The sequence below is a fragment of the Mauremys mutica genome, chromosome 12 (genome assembly GCF_020497125.1).
Source record: "Mauremys mutica isolate MM-2020 ecotype Southern chromosome 12, ASM2049712v1, whole genome shotgun sequence".
NCBI classification, from domain to species: Eukaryota; Metazoa; Chordata; order Testudines; family Geoemydidae; genus Mauremys; species Mauremys mutica.
In genome coordinates, this window is record NC_059083.1 from 12,619,539 (window position 1) to 12,636,422 (window position 16,884).

General features: G+C 48.9%; 1 protein-coding gene across 4 annotated transcripts; it reads left to right on the forward strand.

The window, feature by feature from the left end:
- The first annotated feature begins 260 nt into the window (after positions 1 to 260).
- LOC123346281 (zinc finger protein 501-like) lies at positions 261 to 6,601 on the forward strand. Of its 4 annotated transcripts, none has more exons than XM_044983610.1 (2): positions 261 to 452; positions 3,953 to 6,601. In XM_044983610.1, the coding sequence occupies exon 2, from the start codon at positions 5,084 to 5,086 to the stop codon at positions 6,365 to 6,367; it is 1,284 nt and encodes a 427-aa protein (XP_044839545.1). In that variant the 5' UTR covers positions 261 to 452; positions 3,953 to 5,083; the 3' UTR covers positions 6,368 to 6,601. The 4 variants fall into 4 exon arrangements, with proteins under 4 accessions (XP_044839545.1, XP_044839546.1, XP_044839547.1 ...); XM_044983611.1 differs by having other exon boundaries at positions 4,450 to 6,601; XM_044983612.1 differs by lacking the exon at positions 261 to 452 and adding an exon at positions 2,761 to 2,779 and having other exon boundaries at positions 4,450 to 6,601.
- The last annotated feature ends 10,283 nt before the right edge of the window (positions 6,602 to 16,884 follow it).

Here is a 16,884-nt window from a genome sequence, read left to right on the forward strand (position 1 = left end):
CATCGGGGACCGATCACTAGCAGAGACTGAACTAGGACCTCAAGGCTGAGCCAATCTGGCGATGCCTGTGCCCCTCATAGAAAAAGCATCACCTGCTGGCTCATAAGAACGTGCGGTGGCTTCAATACCGTCCCTACTTCCCCAGCATTAGGATTTTCTGGCTGCGGCTCCGAAGCTGTCCCCACCAGAGGGCTCTGGCGGTGCTAAGGGGAGGCGGCTCCCTCGCTCCTTGTCTCTCTTTCTTCTCGGTTCAGCACAAGTTTCCTGGCTGAGACGGATGCAGCGGCGGCTGAGCAGCTGCTGCCCCTTCAGTGGGGTGTGGACCAGGGGGAGACCTTCATCCAAGCCCCCTCTGTGCCCACCCCAGGTGGGGACTTTCTCCGGTGGCTGGAACCTGCCCCCTGGGGCTCCCCAGGCTCTGCGGACACCAGCTCCTGAGCCGGAGCCTGCAGGTGATGGGGAGACCTGGGGGAACGGGCTGGGGCTGGGCAGGAAAGTGACTCCCATCTCATCCCACCCACACACACGCACTCTGCTTTCCATGTCTCTGCCAGTCCCAGAGCTGCGGCCATCACTGGCAGACATTCCCGGTCCCGCAATCAAAGAGCCATGGGAATGGGTCAGCCAGTGGGCAGTTCAGAGCCCTGACAGGGCACCTCTGGGCCGGGCAGTTCAGAGCCCCGACAGGGCACCTCTGGGCCGGGCAGTTCAGAGCCCTGACAGGGCACCTCTGGGCCGGGCAGTTCAGAGCCCCGACAGGGCACCTCTGGGCCTGGCAGTTCAGAGCCCCGGCACCTCTAGGGTCAGCAGCTCAGAGCCCCGGCACCTCTAGGGTCGGCAGCTCAGAGCCCCGGCACCTCTAGGGTTGGCAGCTCAGAGCCCCGGCACCTCTAGGGTTGCCATGTCAGTTATGCATGTACAAAAACTGCTTGAGCCCTGGCACCTCTTTCATTACAAATTAGCCTCCCAGGCCAAGTGGAAGGAGAGTCCAGAGCAGGAGCCATAAATGGGGAGAGAGGTTCCCAACTCCTAGATCCATTCACTTGGTTCTTTCTCTTGATCCTTATTGATCGATGATGATGGATCCTTCACTCTAATTATTTTCTAATTAGAGTCTAGTCTGCTAATTTATCTGTTTACCATCCCTCTAGAGCAGTGGATCTCAACCTGTTTACCACTGTGGGCTGCACATGCAGCTCTCTGTATGTTACGTTAAGTGGGCCCCATCCACAGAATATAGATACTACCTGTATGGCCCTGAGGACGGCACATGGGCCACAGCTGTGTGCTGACTGGCCGCCAGCAGCCCCCAGGTTGAGACCCACTGCTCTCGAGTGATTAGCTCCCCCGCGTCCAAGCACTGCACACCAGGTGACCAGCTAGCAAGTGTGAAGAATTGGGACAGGAATGTGTGGGTAAGAGGTGCCCGTATAAGAGAAAAACCCCAAAATTGGGACTGTCCCTATAAAATCAGGACAGCTGGTTACCCTACCTGCACAAATGCATAAAACATCCATGAGAAAATGTCCTTTTTCTCTCTCCTCCTAATGCCCAGTGGCGAGGGAGATGGTAACCCCCGTTTGAATTATTTGTGCTAGGGCAGCGGCTCTCAAACTTTTATACTGGTGATCCCTTTCATGTAGCAAGCCTCTGAGTGTGACCCCTCCCTTATAAACTAAAAAACTTTTTTTGGTATATTTAACACCATTATAAATGCTGGAGACAAAGCAGGGTTTCGGGTGGACGCTGACAGCTCGCAACCCCCCATGTAATAACCTCATGACCGCCAGTGTGAGAACCCCTGTGTCACGGTCAATAAGACTCCATTGTGGGAGGCACCGCATAACTCCAGCCCTATTCCTGTGAAGACTCTAGCCCCAGCAGCTGTTAACTCGGGCGAGAGGTGCTCATTGAAATCAATGGAAATCTGCTGGGTTTATTTACGTCTTTCCAGGATCAGGGCCAGAGTTTGTACAGTGCCTAGCATACAGGCCCCTCCAATGTTGTGTGGCACAAATCATTGCCTCAGTGAGTTTGCAATCGGAGAGGAAGACAGGCAAGAGATAGATGAACGGAGGCTGTGGAGCAGGTACAGGCTAGCTGGTTTTGTCAAAGCGCTGATTTTTCCAAGTGCTCTAAAATCCATACGGGTGCTCAGGTTGTCCTGAAAATTGCCATGCATCATGAGAGCTAAGGGTAGGGATAGCGGTGCGAATTTGGGGACATTTGATCCAGCGGTTCCTGAGATTAGGGGGAGCAGAGAGAGGAGAATTAGGACACAAGGGTGGCCCAGTTTGGGGCTGAGGAGTTCCCTGCTCCGTCATAGGCTGCATGTGACCTTGGGAATTAGATGCCTAAATTCCTTTACAAATCTTGCCCACCTCCGAGGGGTGTAGCAATGAGAAATACACAGGGCTTAAATTCTCCTTGAGTATTTCCCAGAGCCCCAGGGCTTCTGCTCCACTGGGACTCCCTGGTTTGAAAATAATTACCAGAGCTCTGTTCCCGTTAGCTCCAGCTGAATTTAATGCATTAAAGTTTGTGAGGTGCTTATATACTAGGGTCACAGGACCCTATTAATAGCTAAGAGTCACTCCAAGTGCTGGGGGAAGAAGGGAAGTTGCAGAGGAGCTGAATCAAATCACTAACTTTTTTGCAGCCCCTGATTTTTCAACCTGATTTCTCCAAACTTTTCCTTGGATGCAGGGATCAATTCGGCATCGACACTGAGAGAAAAGAAGGGGGGATAGATACATGGCCAAGTGGTGACTTGTACTAGGTACGCACCTGCCTTGGAACATCAGCTTGTCATTGCAAGTATTGTCCTTTGAGGGTTCTTGACAAGAAAACTCTTAGTCCAGTGCATGATCTGGCTTGGTCTGGAAAGATCCCTCAGCAGGGAGTAGCCTGCCCCAAGCCCCCCAAGCTTGTCTTAAGGCACTGTTAGAACATGATCTTGGACTACTTTGTAGTCTGCGCAGACAGGGACAAGCTGTGATCAGTATCAGGTCAGCACACTGTGGTTAAGGGTTTGTCTACATGAGGAATTTGACCGGAATAGATATCCCACCATAGCTTCCTGTGTGGACACGCTTATCCTGGAAGAATTATCTGGTACACTTCTTCCAGTGTAGATTAGGCCTACATATAAGACAAGAGACAGACAGATGAACACAAGAAAACAATGATGCAAAAACAGTCAGCATGATAGGTGGTGTTCTCAGCACACCAGCAGCCTAAACCATGCCAAGTTTGTATCCTGGGACGTGCCCCTAAGGGACAGCCTTTACAACCATGTTAATAATGTGCTAATTAACAGTCAATTAACTAACTAATATAGACAAGTCCTTTACACAGGCTGAGCCTGTGTAGCAGTTGGGGCCTGATTCTGATCTCAATTGCACTGATGTAAATTGGGGATATGTCTAGACTACGTCGTTGTAGCTACACAGGCATAACCCTGTAGTGTAGATGTAGCCTGCAATAACGGAAGGGGGGTTGGTCAGTGTAGGAACCCCCCCCCCCCAAAATGCATTCTTCCATTGACAGCTGTGTCTACACAGGGCCTTAGGTTGCCATAGGGTTTTTTTCACACCCCTGACCGGCATAGCTACACCAAGCTAACTCTTAAGTGTAGACCAGGCCTTGGAGTGGTTCCACTGCAGTTGGTGTGAACAGAGAGCAAAGGGAGAAGCAAATTGTTGCATTCAAATATCGGGGGTGGGGGCAAATCCTTTTTAATAACCTGAGGCAATGTCTCCCATGGAAAAGAGTTGTGTTCTTAATTTGGATTCACTCCCAATGTCAAATGACCTTGAAAATTCAATTAGAACCCAACCACCTCTCTCTGTCTGTGATACTTCTGGGTTAACTGGGTAGCTACAGGGTGTTATACACTTTGAGAACACGAAAGGAAAACCCGTTTTCAAGCATGACCTTAAATCAAACACAGCTTGTTTACCATTCCTACGGGTAACAGCAACGGAGGACATCCTGTTCCTAAAGCCTGGGGTGCAACTTGAACTGCTAACCACAGTCAAAGGCCGAGTTGCTGTGTTTGCACCTTTAACCCAAGGTAAGAACACATCTCTTTCTTTGTTCTGATGACATACCCAGGGAGAGCAGTAGGCCAGGCTCCTAGGACTCTCTAGTCAGTGACGCGGGGGTTAGAAATGGCCAAGAGATTTAATCCTTGTGCTGGGCTGAATCACTAACTCCCACCTGTGTGTGGAGATCTCTGAATCCCTTACTTGGACCACTGCACATCAGCTCCCACATGCTGGGCTTTGCCAAAGGGCATCTCCATGGGCATTTCCCATCTGCTTCATGTTACATCTCCTCTCTGGCAAACGTAGGGGCAGGGTTTAAAATCCCAGCGCCTGTGTAACAGGGACTCCAGGAATCTGTAACCAACCCTGATCTCACCTGTTCTCTCTCTCCCCTGAGCAGGATTCCCCATCCTTAAACCTGACCTGCATGGAGCCAGGGGAAGAGCTGTAGGCACTGGATCTCCAGGGGAGGCACCCGCCCAGGTGAAGAACCAGTTAAACCAGCTCAGAGACCATCTGGGAGAGAAGCCCAGCGCCTGGATTTGCATTGAGTCCTTGTGAGCTTCCCCACGTCTGCCCTTCTCAGGTAGCTCATCACCGAACTGGAAGGGACCTCGAGAGATCATCTAGTCCAGTCCCCGGCACTCAGGGCCGGCCTAAGTATTATCTAGACGTTCCCTGAGAGGTATTGCAAACACCTGTCCTAGTTTCCGGGCAAATGTTGCCTGGGGCTTTTTACCCTTTCTGCCTGAAAGCAGCTACCAACCCTTGCTCTGCCTGTTGAGATGGGAAGGGAAGCAAAGCAGGAGGAGTCCCCTGTGGTGAAGGACTGGGGGATGGTTTAGTCCAGGCTCCCCAATACATTATCTTGGTATAATAGATTCTAAAGCCAGAAGGGATCATCTAACCTGACCTGCATAGCACAGGGCAGAGAATTCCACACAGGAATTGGGGTTTTTTTGTCCTGTTCCTCCCCCCAATTGGGGGGGGGGGGGGGAAATGTCTTGTATGTGGATTCTCTCCGTAAACCAGAGATGGCAACAAGTGCGAACGAGGAGGCAAACCTGCTGTGGGGAAGCCCCGAGTCAGCAGAAGCCGAGAAAGCAGAGGGGCACATTTGCCCGAGAGAAGCCAGTGAGAGTCAGGGTGGGTGGGAGAAAGAGGAGGAAGGAAATCTTCCAGGGGGGAGAGAGGATAAATCTTTTCTCCAAGGAGGAGATGTAAGGCAACTCTGGGTGCAGCAGAGAGAAGGGGAAGGTGCCCAACCTGATGCCCAGTGGAGCACCCACAAGGCAGAGAAATGCCACCAGTGCCCTGACTGTGGGAAAAGCTTCAACCGGAGCTCGACCCTTAGTGCCCACCTGAGGATCCACACTGGGGAGCGCCCCTACATATGCCCTGACTGTGGGAGAGGCTTCACCCAGCTGGCGCACCTGACCCAGCATCGGGGGACACACTCAGGAGAGGAGCCCTATCGCTGCGCCGACTGCGGGAAGGGCTTTGGGGTCAGCTCCCGCCTGGTGGCGCATCAGAGGAGCCACACGGGCGAGCGCCCCTACAAATGCCCCGAATGCGGAAAGAGCTTCCGGGTCAGCTCAGTCTTGGTGGTGCATCAGCGAATCCACTCCGGAGAGAGACCCTATAAATGCACCGATTGCGGGAAGAGCTTTAATGTCAGCTCCAACCTCATTAAACATCAGAGGATCCACACAGGGCAGAAGCCCTACAAATGCGCCGAGTGCGAGAGGAGCTTTAATGAGAGCTCAGCCCTGATTGCCCACCAGCGGCTGCACAAAGGGGAGCGACCCTACAAATGCCCTGACTGCGGGAAAAGCTTCAATGTCAGCTCCAATCTCCTGGAGCATCAGGGCACCCACAGGGGCCAGAAACCTTACAAATGCCTTGAATGTGGGAAAGGATTCGCCCGCAGCGCTCACCTCTCACAGCACAGCCGGACTCACACGGGTGAGCGACCCTACAAATGTGCCGAGTGTGGGAAAGGATTTGCTGTGAGGTCCCATCTGGCCCAGCACTGCCGGGTCCACACCGGGGAGAGACCCTACAAGTGTGCTGACTGTGGGAAGGGCTTCACGGCCCGTTCATCCCTGACCACCCATCGCCGGACTCATACAGGAGAGCGACCCTATAAATGCCCCGAGTGTGGGAAAAGCTTCAATCAGAACTCACACCTGGCTCAGCACTGGAGAACCCACTCGGGAGAACGGCCCTATCACTGCCCTGACTGCGGGAGAAGCTTTGGGGACAGCTCTGCCCTCATTAAGCATCAGAGGATCCACCTGCAAGAGAAAGCTCGTTAATGCCACCCTGCAGCTACCAGAAAAGCTTTGCTTGGAGCTCAGTGCTTATTACTAGCACTGGGCAGATAAGGGCTCTCTCAGTGAGGTGGTAATTCAAAAAGGAAAAAAAAAAATCATGTTGAGTTAACCCCAAAACAAAATGTTCCAACATTTTGGGGGGAAACGGAAAAGTTGAAAATAAAAATCCTTTCAAGTTGAACTCTTGTGCTACATGAAACATTTCATTAGGATTTTGAGAGGCTTTAACATCTTTTTTTAAATTAAATTGAAAATTTTCACACCCCAAAATAATTTTGATTTGAAAATGTTGAATATTTTGGCTTTCAGATTTTTTTTTGGGAAGGGGTCAGTTGAAACAATTCAATGAAACAGAAAAAACTGCAAAACATTTTGAAGTGAGTGGATCTGCATTTTTCCACACAGAAAAGAAGTTTCCAACAAATTTTGCTCAGGTCAGCTTATTACACTTCAGAGAATCCTTGCGGGGATAACCCTGACTGATGGGAGTAATATCGGTGATATTCAGCTCCTCCCACTGGGAGCAGGCCACCTCTAGCTGATCCGTGACCCTGGTCTAGCCACTGAGCCCTTGCTGCAGCCCTGCAAGCTGAGCATAGGACGGGGAAGAGAAAATACCTGCAACCTTTGTTGTTCCCTCTCCTGGGACTCAAGATCCCTCTCCTCCCCAGGCAAGATTCATTCCCTGGGCTGCCCACATTGGTATCAGAGAGGTGGGTAGGAATTAGGTCCAATTCCATCCCCAGCACTGCGTCCCCACTGCAGAAATTGGATGCTTAATCAGTGCACCAGGTCTTGTTCCCCTTCAGGCAACCTTAAAACTGACGGTGCCCTAGACTCCCTCCATTAGGGGGAGCAATTTCCTGGGGCGAGGGACTCACCTGCTTTACTAATCTCACCCATCACCACCAGCTAGCCCCAGCTCTCTCCCCAGCCCAGGTCTTCTCAGGGCACGTCTACGCAGCCGCTAGACACCCAGGTCAGGCTCATGGGACTGTTTCATTGCTGTGTAGCCTTCTGGGCTCAGGCTGGGGCTGGAGCTCTGGGACTCTCCCACTCATCGGGGTCCTAAAGCCCAGGCTCCATCCTGAGCCCAGATGTCTACACAGCAATGAAATAGCCCCGCAGTCGAAACCGGCTGGCACAGGCCAGCCAGGGGTGTTGAGCTGCTGTGTAGACATACCTGCAGAAGTCTGGCCCTCTAGTCTAATCTGTCACTTGGCTGCATTGGGGTGGAGAATGGTGAAGGGTGAGGCTGGCTAATACAGAGTGTAGCATGATTAATTTGTGATTGGCCTCAGCAGTAGAAGTACAGAACTGGGTTTTCCACCTGTCTAGAGTCCTTTGCTGGGGGAAAGGACAAGTGAAATGAAGTGGAAGGCACTCTACGCCTCCATTTATGATACGAGAACCTGGCAGAATTTAAAGCCAGAATTTGACAGAGCTTGAAGATTGGGATGGCTCGGTGTAGGGCTTTTCTGCAGCTGGAGTTATTCTAGAACCGCTATGCTTGAATTACTTCATGTGTGGACAGGCTGAATCTGGAAGAAGAGCGCCTTTTTCTGGTTTAGTTTAATCCACTTTCAAGAGGGATTTGAATTAGCGTAATCCATTTTGTACGTAGATTAAACTAAACCTAAAAAAGATACTCGTCTTCTGGAATAAGTGTCCACACAGAGCTATTCGGGAACAGCTATTACATTTTAAAATTCACTCCTCACCTTATGCCAGAGTAACTTTCACATGTAGCCAAAATTCTTACAGGAAAATAAGAGGGAACATGATAAGAATATATAGAAATATGACAAAAATGGAAAGGGAGAGAGCAAGGGGACACTGAGGACAGGTCTACATTTAAAACATTGCACGCATGCAGCTGTAGCATCCAGTGAAGCTACTCCTACGCCAATAGGAGAGAGGGCTCCTGTTGGTGTAGTTAACCCACCTCCCTAAGAGGTGGCAGTGATGTCAATGGGAGATGCTCTCCCACCGATAACAGCACTGTCTATACACAGGGTTAGGTCAGTATAACTATGTTACTCAGCAGTATGGATTTTTCATACCCCTGAGCAATGCCGTTGTACTCATATAGGTTTGTAGTGCAGACTAGATGTCAGGGCTGGTCTGCATGAACCAGTTAATTCACAGTAAGGCGTGTGTGTGAATGTATCCCACACTAACCTGCTAGGAACTCTCTCCATGTGGACCTTGCTGATGTGCATTAAGTTTTATGTCTTTTCAACTAGTCCTTTTTGAAACAGGACTAATCAAAGCCCATTAACTACTAATGCACATCAGTGGGGTCCACAGACAGTCCATGGCAGGTTAGCATGGGGTAGATTTCCCCCCCCCCCTTACTGTGCACTAAATATTAGTGCCCTCAGTAAAATTAAAATGTAGGAAATCCAAAACTGATCAAAGGAAATTCATGTACAATTAAAAGTAAGACTGTGGAACTCATTGCCACAGGAAGTAATTCAGGCAAAACTTAGCAAGAGTCCCATCTCATCCTTTAGGTTAGGGGTCAGCATACCTTGCCTGTGAATTACAGCTAAGAGCTTTCGTTCCAGCGTTCCTATTCCCATATTACAGAAAGGGAGTGACTTGTCCAAGGTTATGCAGCAAGTCACTGAAAGACCTGGCTCTGCCAGTCCTGAATTGTATCTACTGGACAATTCTGTTTTCATGAAGGTTCTTAACTCTTCACTGGCTACACACAAAACATTATGCACCAGGACTCACTGATGTAATGGGCTTAGACTACAGAATTTACAAAATGCAGTTTTCAGCAGTTATGTTTAGCTGGACTTTTTGCCTTAGGGTTTGTCTGGACTGGAAGTTATATTGGTATTATTAAATTGGTGCAACTGCCAGTATGGACACTTACTCTGGTATAAACGTGTTCACACAGGGATTTATACCAATTTAACTATACTGGTTTAAATTCACACCGTACCTTATAGTGCCATAGCTTCCCAAGCAAGCAAATCTTAAGTGTCACCTACCCCAACTGATGCCACTACTTCTACCCAAACTCTCCTGTTTGTAGGAATTGCAGAAAAGCAGGGGCTGTTGCACCCCAAGAATCTAGTTTGCTTGCTATGAAGCTTGAGAGAGAGAAATCAAATGACTCAATCCGCCCCCCCACTTCAAATCAGCTGAACATTTACTAAGGTGCCATGAATGTGATCATGGTCCAATTTAGTTATGCAAATATAAAGCAAAGATCACTTTCTGTCCAAAAGCATCAGAACAGCACAAAGGGAATAAATACATTCAGCTAAACAGAAAAGTGAAGACTTTCCTGCCAGGCAACCCTCCCCCTCCCCTCAGAACCACCCATCCCAAAAACTCTCAGAGAAACCAGAGATTTGGGGCTTGTGTCTGAAACAATCCTTTTTTTAAGCGTGTGTTCTTAAGACACTAGGGCAGATCCTCAGCTAGTATAGGCTATCAGAGCTACATTAAGCCATGAAAATTTACACCAGCTGATCTGTACCACTAGACCTCATTAAATATGGTTTACTAATAGAGCAATTAATTTATCTCACACATTTTATTGCTTCAAATGCATCAGCTACTTCTATCCCTGGCCTACTATCAATGGACCGGCTTGTTTTACAAATTCCCAAAAATCAGTTATTGGCCAAGGAATTTTAACTAGTGTTTGACCTGCTATAAACAGTTCAGGTTACCAGAAGCAGAGTAGGTATTAGGGGAAATACAGACTAAAACATGTAGTAGCAGTGAAAGTCAGTGTTACACTGGTATGTGCCAAAGCTGCTTGAACTGATTTATTGTCAAACAAAAAGAAATAATCCATCCTTCCAATCCAGAACAGTTGAATATTCCACCTCCATAAGCATTTCAGGTGCATCTACATTCCACGCCGGAACACTAAAAAACTGAACAGAGCCCCAGATCAAATAAAGATTAACGGCCAATGCTTTCTTTTCAGTTATGCATCTGCAGGGATCTTTAAACGAATATGAAAGTGGTGGATAGAACTGGAATGTGCACAAATCCCTAGTGTTATTTGTTCTTGATAGGAGACTAAAAGCTTCCTTTATTATAAATACAACCACAATTCTGCAGAAGTTCATGAGACAATAAATATATTTGTTCTTTAATGCAGCCTGTTGTTTCTTCATTATGCATCAGGCTATTTAGACAGAGGCAGCATTCCAAGAGACCAGATCAGTTGATGCCAATGTGAGAGGAAGAATAATCTACCCAGTTAGGGAATGGTTTTGCTTTGAGGACAACAAGCTTTGTTAGGGAGCCCATCAATATCTTGGCAACTAGGGAAACGGAGAAGCGACTGACTCTGAAATGCTACAACTTAGAGGCTTCTGGTCTACCAATGCAGAGAATGGAGATTTCAGCATTTCTGAGACCCACACACACGGCTTGAAAAAGAACCGATTTATCTGTTAAGGTAAGTGCTTTTGTAAAAGTTACTCTACATCTTAGCTGCCTCATTCCCATAAGAGCTAAACAGGAGTTGGATGGTTAACAACTTCTCTAGATGCGTCACAAAATCTCAACCCTCACACAGAGACTGAAGAGTCAATAAAGAACTATTATACCCCAAATCAATGGCCACGGGTGCTGCAGTGAAATGTCAAACAGGGCAGTTAGTTTTGTACCTCACCCGGGACAAGCCATGAGCACCTTCAAGTCCAGTTGTCTTCACCCAATTCATTTAGCTCCTGGGTGAATCTAGTGATCAGCCCCATCTCTTGCTCTATGTTACGGATCCTCTGCTCCACAGCACCCATGCTTTGCACCAACTCAGCCATCAGCGACCCCATTGCCTCCTGGTTTTTCACAATAGTTTCTAAACAAAAAAGGAAGAACACTCATATCTAATAGAACACAAGTTTCCCCTTCGCCAAAGAAAATCGCGTACAATATGTTACTGTTCAGCAAAAGAAACACACACCTTGTAGAGCTCATTGGAAAACAGGCTCCTCCCTCCTTGAAAATGTTGACAAATACAGTCAAGAATCAAACTGTTTTGATTTAGAAATGCTGCCAGTGCCTCACCGGAGCTGTACTTCAGTTTCCTCATGTCCCCATTCTCCTCTATGAGCCAAGCTACTTTTCCCAGTATGCACTACAGCACGGGACTCCCATGATGGAAGATTAGTGCATCATGGGAAAGAGTAGTTTGGCCAGAGATCCCGGCCCACGCTGATCATAATCCTCTCAGCTTGTCGTCACTTCTTTCCATTGCTTTTTGCCCCACCACCAATCTTCTCTTCTACTTAATTTGAAAGCACCTAGAGGCAGGAACCATCTTTTTGTTTTTTGTATAGCACCTAGCAAATAATCATAGGGTCATAATCAGTGCCTCTAGTCTAGGACTAGTGAGTTCTCACTTTGCTTTCAGCAGACAGAAGTAGCTGCACTTCCTCTCCCTCCTTCCATTAATCTAAACCCCTTTAAACAGCGTAAATTCAGTTTTGGTGCAGCTCACCTAGTGCCAACATGCCCATCTCTTGGTTCATGTCCTGCTGAACGGTAGAGGGAGCCTCCAAGGGAAACACCTCCTCCCATTGCTGGGGTGCAGGAGTGGTTGCTGGGACAAGTTCCTCTTGGGACTTGCTTTTATCATCTTCCTGTTTAGCAGATCTGTGGGCTGCAAGGACACCCAAGCCAAGACACGTATTAGAGAATCCACAGCAGTCAAAACAAGATTCCTACCGCAGCCAAAACTGTTTTTGTTTTTTTTAAGGTGCAACTAGTACAGAGCAAATCACATTCTGAAGTGTATTGTATCTTTGAGTACCCCCGACTCTCACTGATCAGATACTGAGTTGCTAATTCCTCCCAGTTCTCCTGGGCTGCAACATGAACTCAGATTTTTCTTCCATACAAAAAAATTCTATATTCTATTTAGGTAGAATCCCTCACGGGCCATTTTAATCGAAAGTGCGACTTACAGCACTATACGCTTCTATTACAAACAGAAACCTCTGCAAAGCAAAAATAGGAGACAGGAATAAGGTATTAAACTCCTGACCACCAGCCATACCAATCCACAGAGCTAGAACAGCTCCTGTTCCCCAATCTCCACCCCACAGCTCAGAACCTACAGTCCCAGATTGTCTACCTCAGCGGTCCTCAGACTTTGGGTCATGACCCCATTTTCAGGGTGTCACCAGAGCTGATTTAGGCTTGCTGGGGCATAGGGTCAAAGCCCAATCCCCACCACTAGGGTTGCCAATGTTGGTTGGATATATTCCTGGAGATGTCATCACATGACAATCTTTAATTCCTGGAGACACCAGGCCAAACCTGGTGGGTTGACAACTCTACCCACTGCTCGGAGCCAAAGCAGAAGCCTGAGGGCTTCAGCCCTAGGCAGTAGGGCTCAGTTTATAGGTACCCTGGGGCCCCCCACAGGTCCCATCCCCCACAGCAGCAGAGCTCAGGTGGGCTCAGACTTCAGTCCCTATTCCTGGGGCCACAGAAATGTTGGTTGTCAGAAAAGGGTTGTGGTGCAATGAAGTTCAAGAACCCCCGGTCTACCTTCAAATACATTTGTATTTAGTACCTGAAAAGTACTTTCATGAAACCCCACCTAGGCCATAAATCCCTAGGAGCAGAAAGATTAGGATTTTTCTTTACAAAACAATGTTAAAGAACAGAAAAAACTTCTCTAGCCAAAAACAAAGAGAAAACACAGAATTAAGATTAGTGTTTGGCGAAGGGCAGATCCTAACAGCAAAAAAAATAGAGGCCAGAAACAGCCAGAGAAAAAACAAACAAACGAAACCCGAAAGGACAATCTATACTAGAATTGTATAGGAGAGCAGAATAAAACGGACGCCTGTTACGTGCACGAAGCAGCAACACCAAACCACATTTCTTTACAACTCCCATAGCAGTCTACCCAGAACTACCCTACTAAGTGACCTCAGTTGTGTATTGTATCCTTGTACCCTGATCGTCAGCAGAAAACCCCTAAATTATCCCGATCCCCTTTAAGTACCTAGGCACCGCTCTGCGCCCCCACTCCTCAGCGGTTTCAGCCTGAGCTCACTCAGCCTAACCAACAGGGACGAGCTCGCCCCAGCCTTCTCCGGCGGCAGCGCCTGGCCGCCTTGGGGCTCCGCCCCTGTAGCTACCGCCGCTAGCTCTTCCTGCAACGCGGCTCGCAGCTCGACTCCCGCGGCCAGCGCGCTGCGGGCAATAGCCGCCAGCCGCTCCCCGACGGCGGCCAAGCGACCCCACCGCTCCCCGCTCATCATAACTACTGCGCTCGCTCCCCTACCCACCGGGGCTTTATATAAAGCAGAGCCAGACGCCATCGAATCAACCTGCTCTCTGCCAGACCTCCGCGGAGCAGTTTTCACACAGGTCCGCTCCAACTAACATTCTAACTCCCCTCCCCCCCATCTTAATAGCAGCGTCTAGTCCAGCTTCATCAGTTCTGTTTTCATCCACCTGTTTTTCCCCCATTGCGTTTTTAGCCCAACCGGAGTAGTTCCCTTTTCAGTCACGTCATCTGCTCACAAACTTCTCTCGCTCTGCACCCACAACAAAGGAACCTGGGCCTGTTCAGTTTCCCCTTGCCACCCAGCAGGGCTGCCGGGAGGATTCAGGGGGCCTGGGCCAAAGCCATTTGGCAGCCCCTTCCATAAAAAAAAGTTACAATACTCTAGAATACTATATTCTCAGGGGGGGCCCTGCGGGGCCTGGGGCAAATTGCCCCACTTGCCCCCTCTCTGGGCGGCCCTGCCACCCAGCAAACCTACTGGAAATTCAGGTAGCCTTATTTGCTGAGTGGCTTCATGTTTATTGAGAGCATTGGTAGGAAAGAAGTGTGAGCTACCCAAAATTAATCCCCTAAATTATTCTACCAAATATGCTCTAAGAATTATTCTAGGAGAATACTCCGGCCCGTGGTATACAGGAGGTCAGCTTAGATTGTCACAATGGTCCCTTCTGGCCAGAGAAGCTATGAATCTGTATTTATTTGTAGGGGAATCCACACAGGTATAGATTTACACACCTCACATGTATACTTGATGTCATAGTTTGATACCCTACGATGGCATCTTATTCTAATCAGGAATCAAAAATCTGAGTTAACATCAAGTTAAAGTTGCTCCTTCCTGTTAAAAAAACCACAGCAGGCAGTTAAAACCTAGCGATTTAAAACAACGGCATGGAAGGATGAAAAGAAAAGCAGCTAAACGGCATGGAAGGATGAAATAACCGCATGGCTCAGAGTCGCTCAAATCAAATATCGCATATTGGATGTTGAAACTAGCAAGCCACCTTAACCCTGACCTCAACAGGAGAAAAATTAACTCTGACCTTAGTAACTCAAAGAGGAGAAAAGAAAAACGATCTTAACTCTGGCCTCAGCATGTCCAAGAGGAGATAAAAAAATAGAACCTTTACTCAAATGAATTGAGGATTTGTTTTTCCTTATGAAACTTTTCTCATTCTCGAATTGAAATCAAATTAATACTATCATTGATTATTTATATTATTATAGTGCCTGTGAACCTCAATCACAGACCACGACCCTGCTGTGCCAGGCACCATACAAAACACAAACCAGACAGTCCCTGCCTCAAGGAGTTTACAATCTAAGTATAAAGTCTTGACTTTTGGGGAGACTCCTGCACCCCATCTAAGGCCCATTGTGATTCATGGTTTTTTTCAGAACAGAGGACTCCGGAATCTGGGAATGTTGGAAACGTAAGCGCTACTTTATTACAGCTAGTGAAAAGCAAGAACCAAAATGAAAGAACCCTTCTGCCCACCCCGAATGCACTGATCCCGATCCAGGTGGCTGCATTTACAGGGGAAAGGTATCAAAGTCCATGGCTGATTCCAGGTCCCGTCACCCCAAACAGAAAAGAGCCTTCCTAAGTTAAAAGGAAATTACAAGCAAGCAAACAGACAGACAGACAAATGAATCCAGTTCTAAAAGCAAATGACCCAGCCCCAGGAAATCCCAGGATTGGGGTTTAATGGGAGATAAGGAATCAGTTATTACAGTTATAGGATATTGTAATGTTAACTCCTTCTCTGCTGGCAGCCGATCTCCCAGGCAGGGGACAGGGTCCAGCAGGGCCTCTGTCTCCAATCCCAGTTCTATCCCCTTGGTGCTAGTGTACCTGTGTGGGTGAGTGTGACAGTGGACAGGCTGGGCTGTCAGGCTTTTCTGCCTGTAGCTTCAGTGGAGGGGATTGGCCTGGATTCTGATGTGACCTGGACTATTATCTCTCCTGGCTTCCTTCTCAGGTCAGATTCGCCCTCTTGAGGCACTGGGGGGAGACACCCCCCTTTACTTCTTCTGCAGCATCATTTGTAGCCACAGGGATCGGCACCTGCCGCCCCAGATATTTGTCTTCTCACTTGTGCAGCGAGTTCTCAGATAGCAGCTTCCCAAGACCAAACCCGGCCGTGTCCCAGATCCAGCCTCCCCCCCTCTCCTCCTTTCACTCCTGACGATCTCATGTTGCTAATGGGATCGGGGTCTTGCTTCCTTCCCCCGTGGGGGTCTCTGCCTCCCACGCTCGACTGTCAGTGTTGGTGTTGACAAAAATCCTGGAGTCTCCTGTGAAACGTCCCCGAATCAGAAATGTGAATAATCACTTGCTTAACGGTACAAATGTGACATCACCGGGGGCTATTGGGGAACAGTATAAATGTACCATTCAGGCTGGGAGGCTGTTGGGGAATCATATAAAAATGGCACTCAGGTTGGGGGGGTGGGGGCTGGTTGATGGGGAATGGTATAAGTGTGACACCCAGAGGAGCAATATGAATGTGATGCTCAACTGAGTGTGGAGATGAGATTCTTCCTTCCCACAATGCTCAGTCAGCGCCTTCTTAGCCCTGCCCGCACCCCGATCGCCTGCACCCCCCTGCGCCCATCAGCCATCCCCACCCAGTTCCCCAAACACAGGTCCCCACCTCTGCCAGCCCCCCAAATAGGTTGGCCGCCTTTCTAATGGCTGGTAACCAGAGCCCTGAAGCCCCCTCCCTTGCTCTGTTTCCTCAAGGCCCCGCCCCCTTCTCCGCCTCTTTTCCCAAGGCCCTGCCCCTTCTCTGCCTCTTCCCCAAGGCCCCGCCCCCTTCTCCACCTCTTCCCCTGAGGCCCTGCCCCCTTCTCTGCCTCTTCTCTTGAAGCCCCGCCCCTTCCCCAAGGCCCCGCCCCCTTCCCCGCCTCTTCCCCAAGGTCCTGCCCCCTTCTCTGCCTCTTCTCTTGAGGCCACGCCCCTTTCTCCACCTCTTCTCTTGAGGCCACGCCCTCTTCTCCACCTCTTTCCTTGAGGCCCCACATCCCTGCTCTGTCTCTTCCCCTTTCCCCCGATTAAAAAAAAATGGACATCAGGGCTTGTCAAATGGCACCCGGACACACAAGCCAAAGCCCAGACTGTCTGGGTGAAAACCAGATGGGTGGCAACCCTACTCCCCAAGCACTCAATCCAGCCCCCTCCCGGCACCTCGTCCTCCCCTCCTCCTCT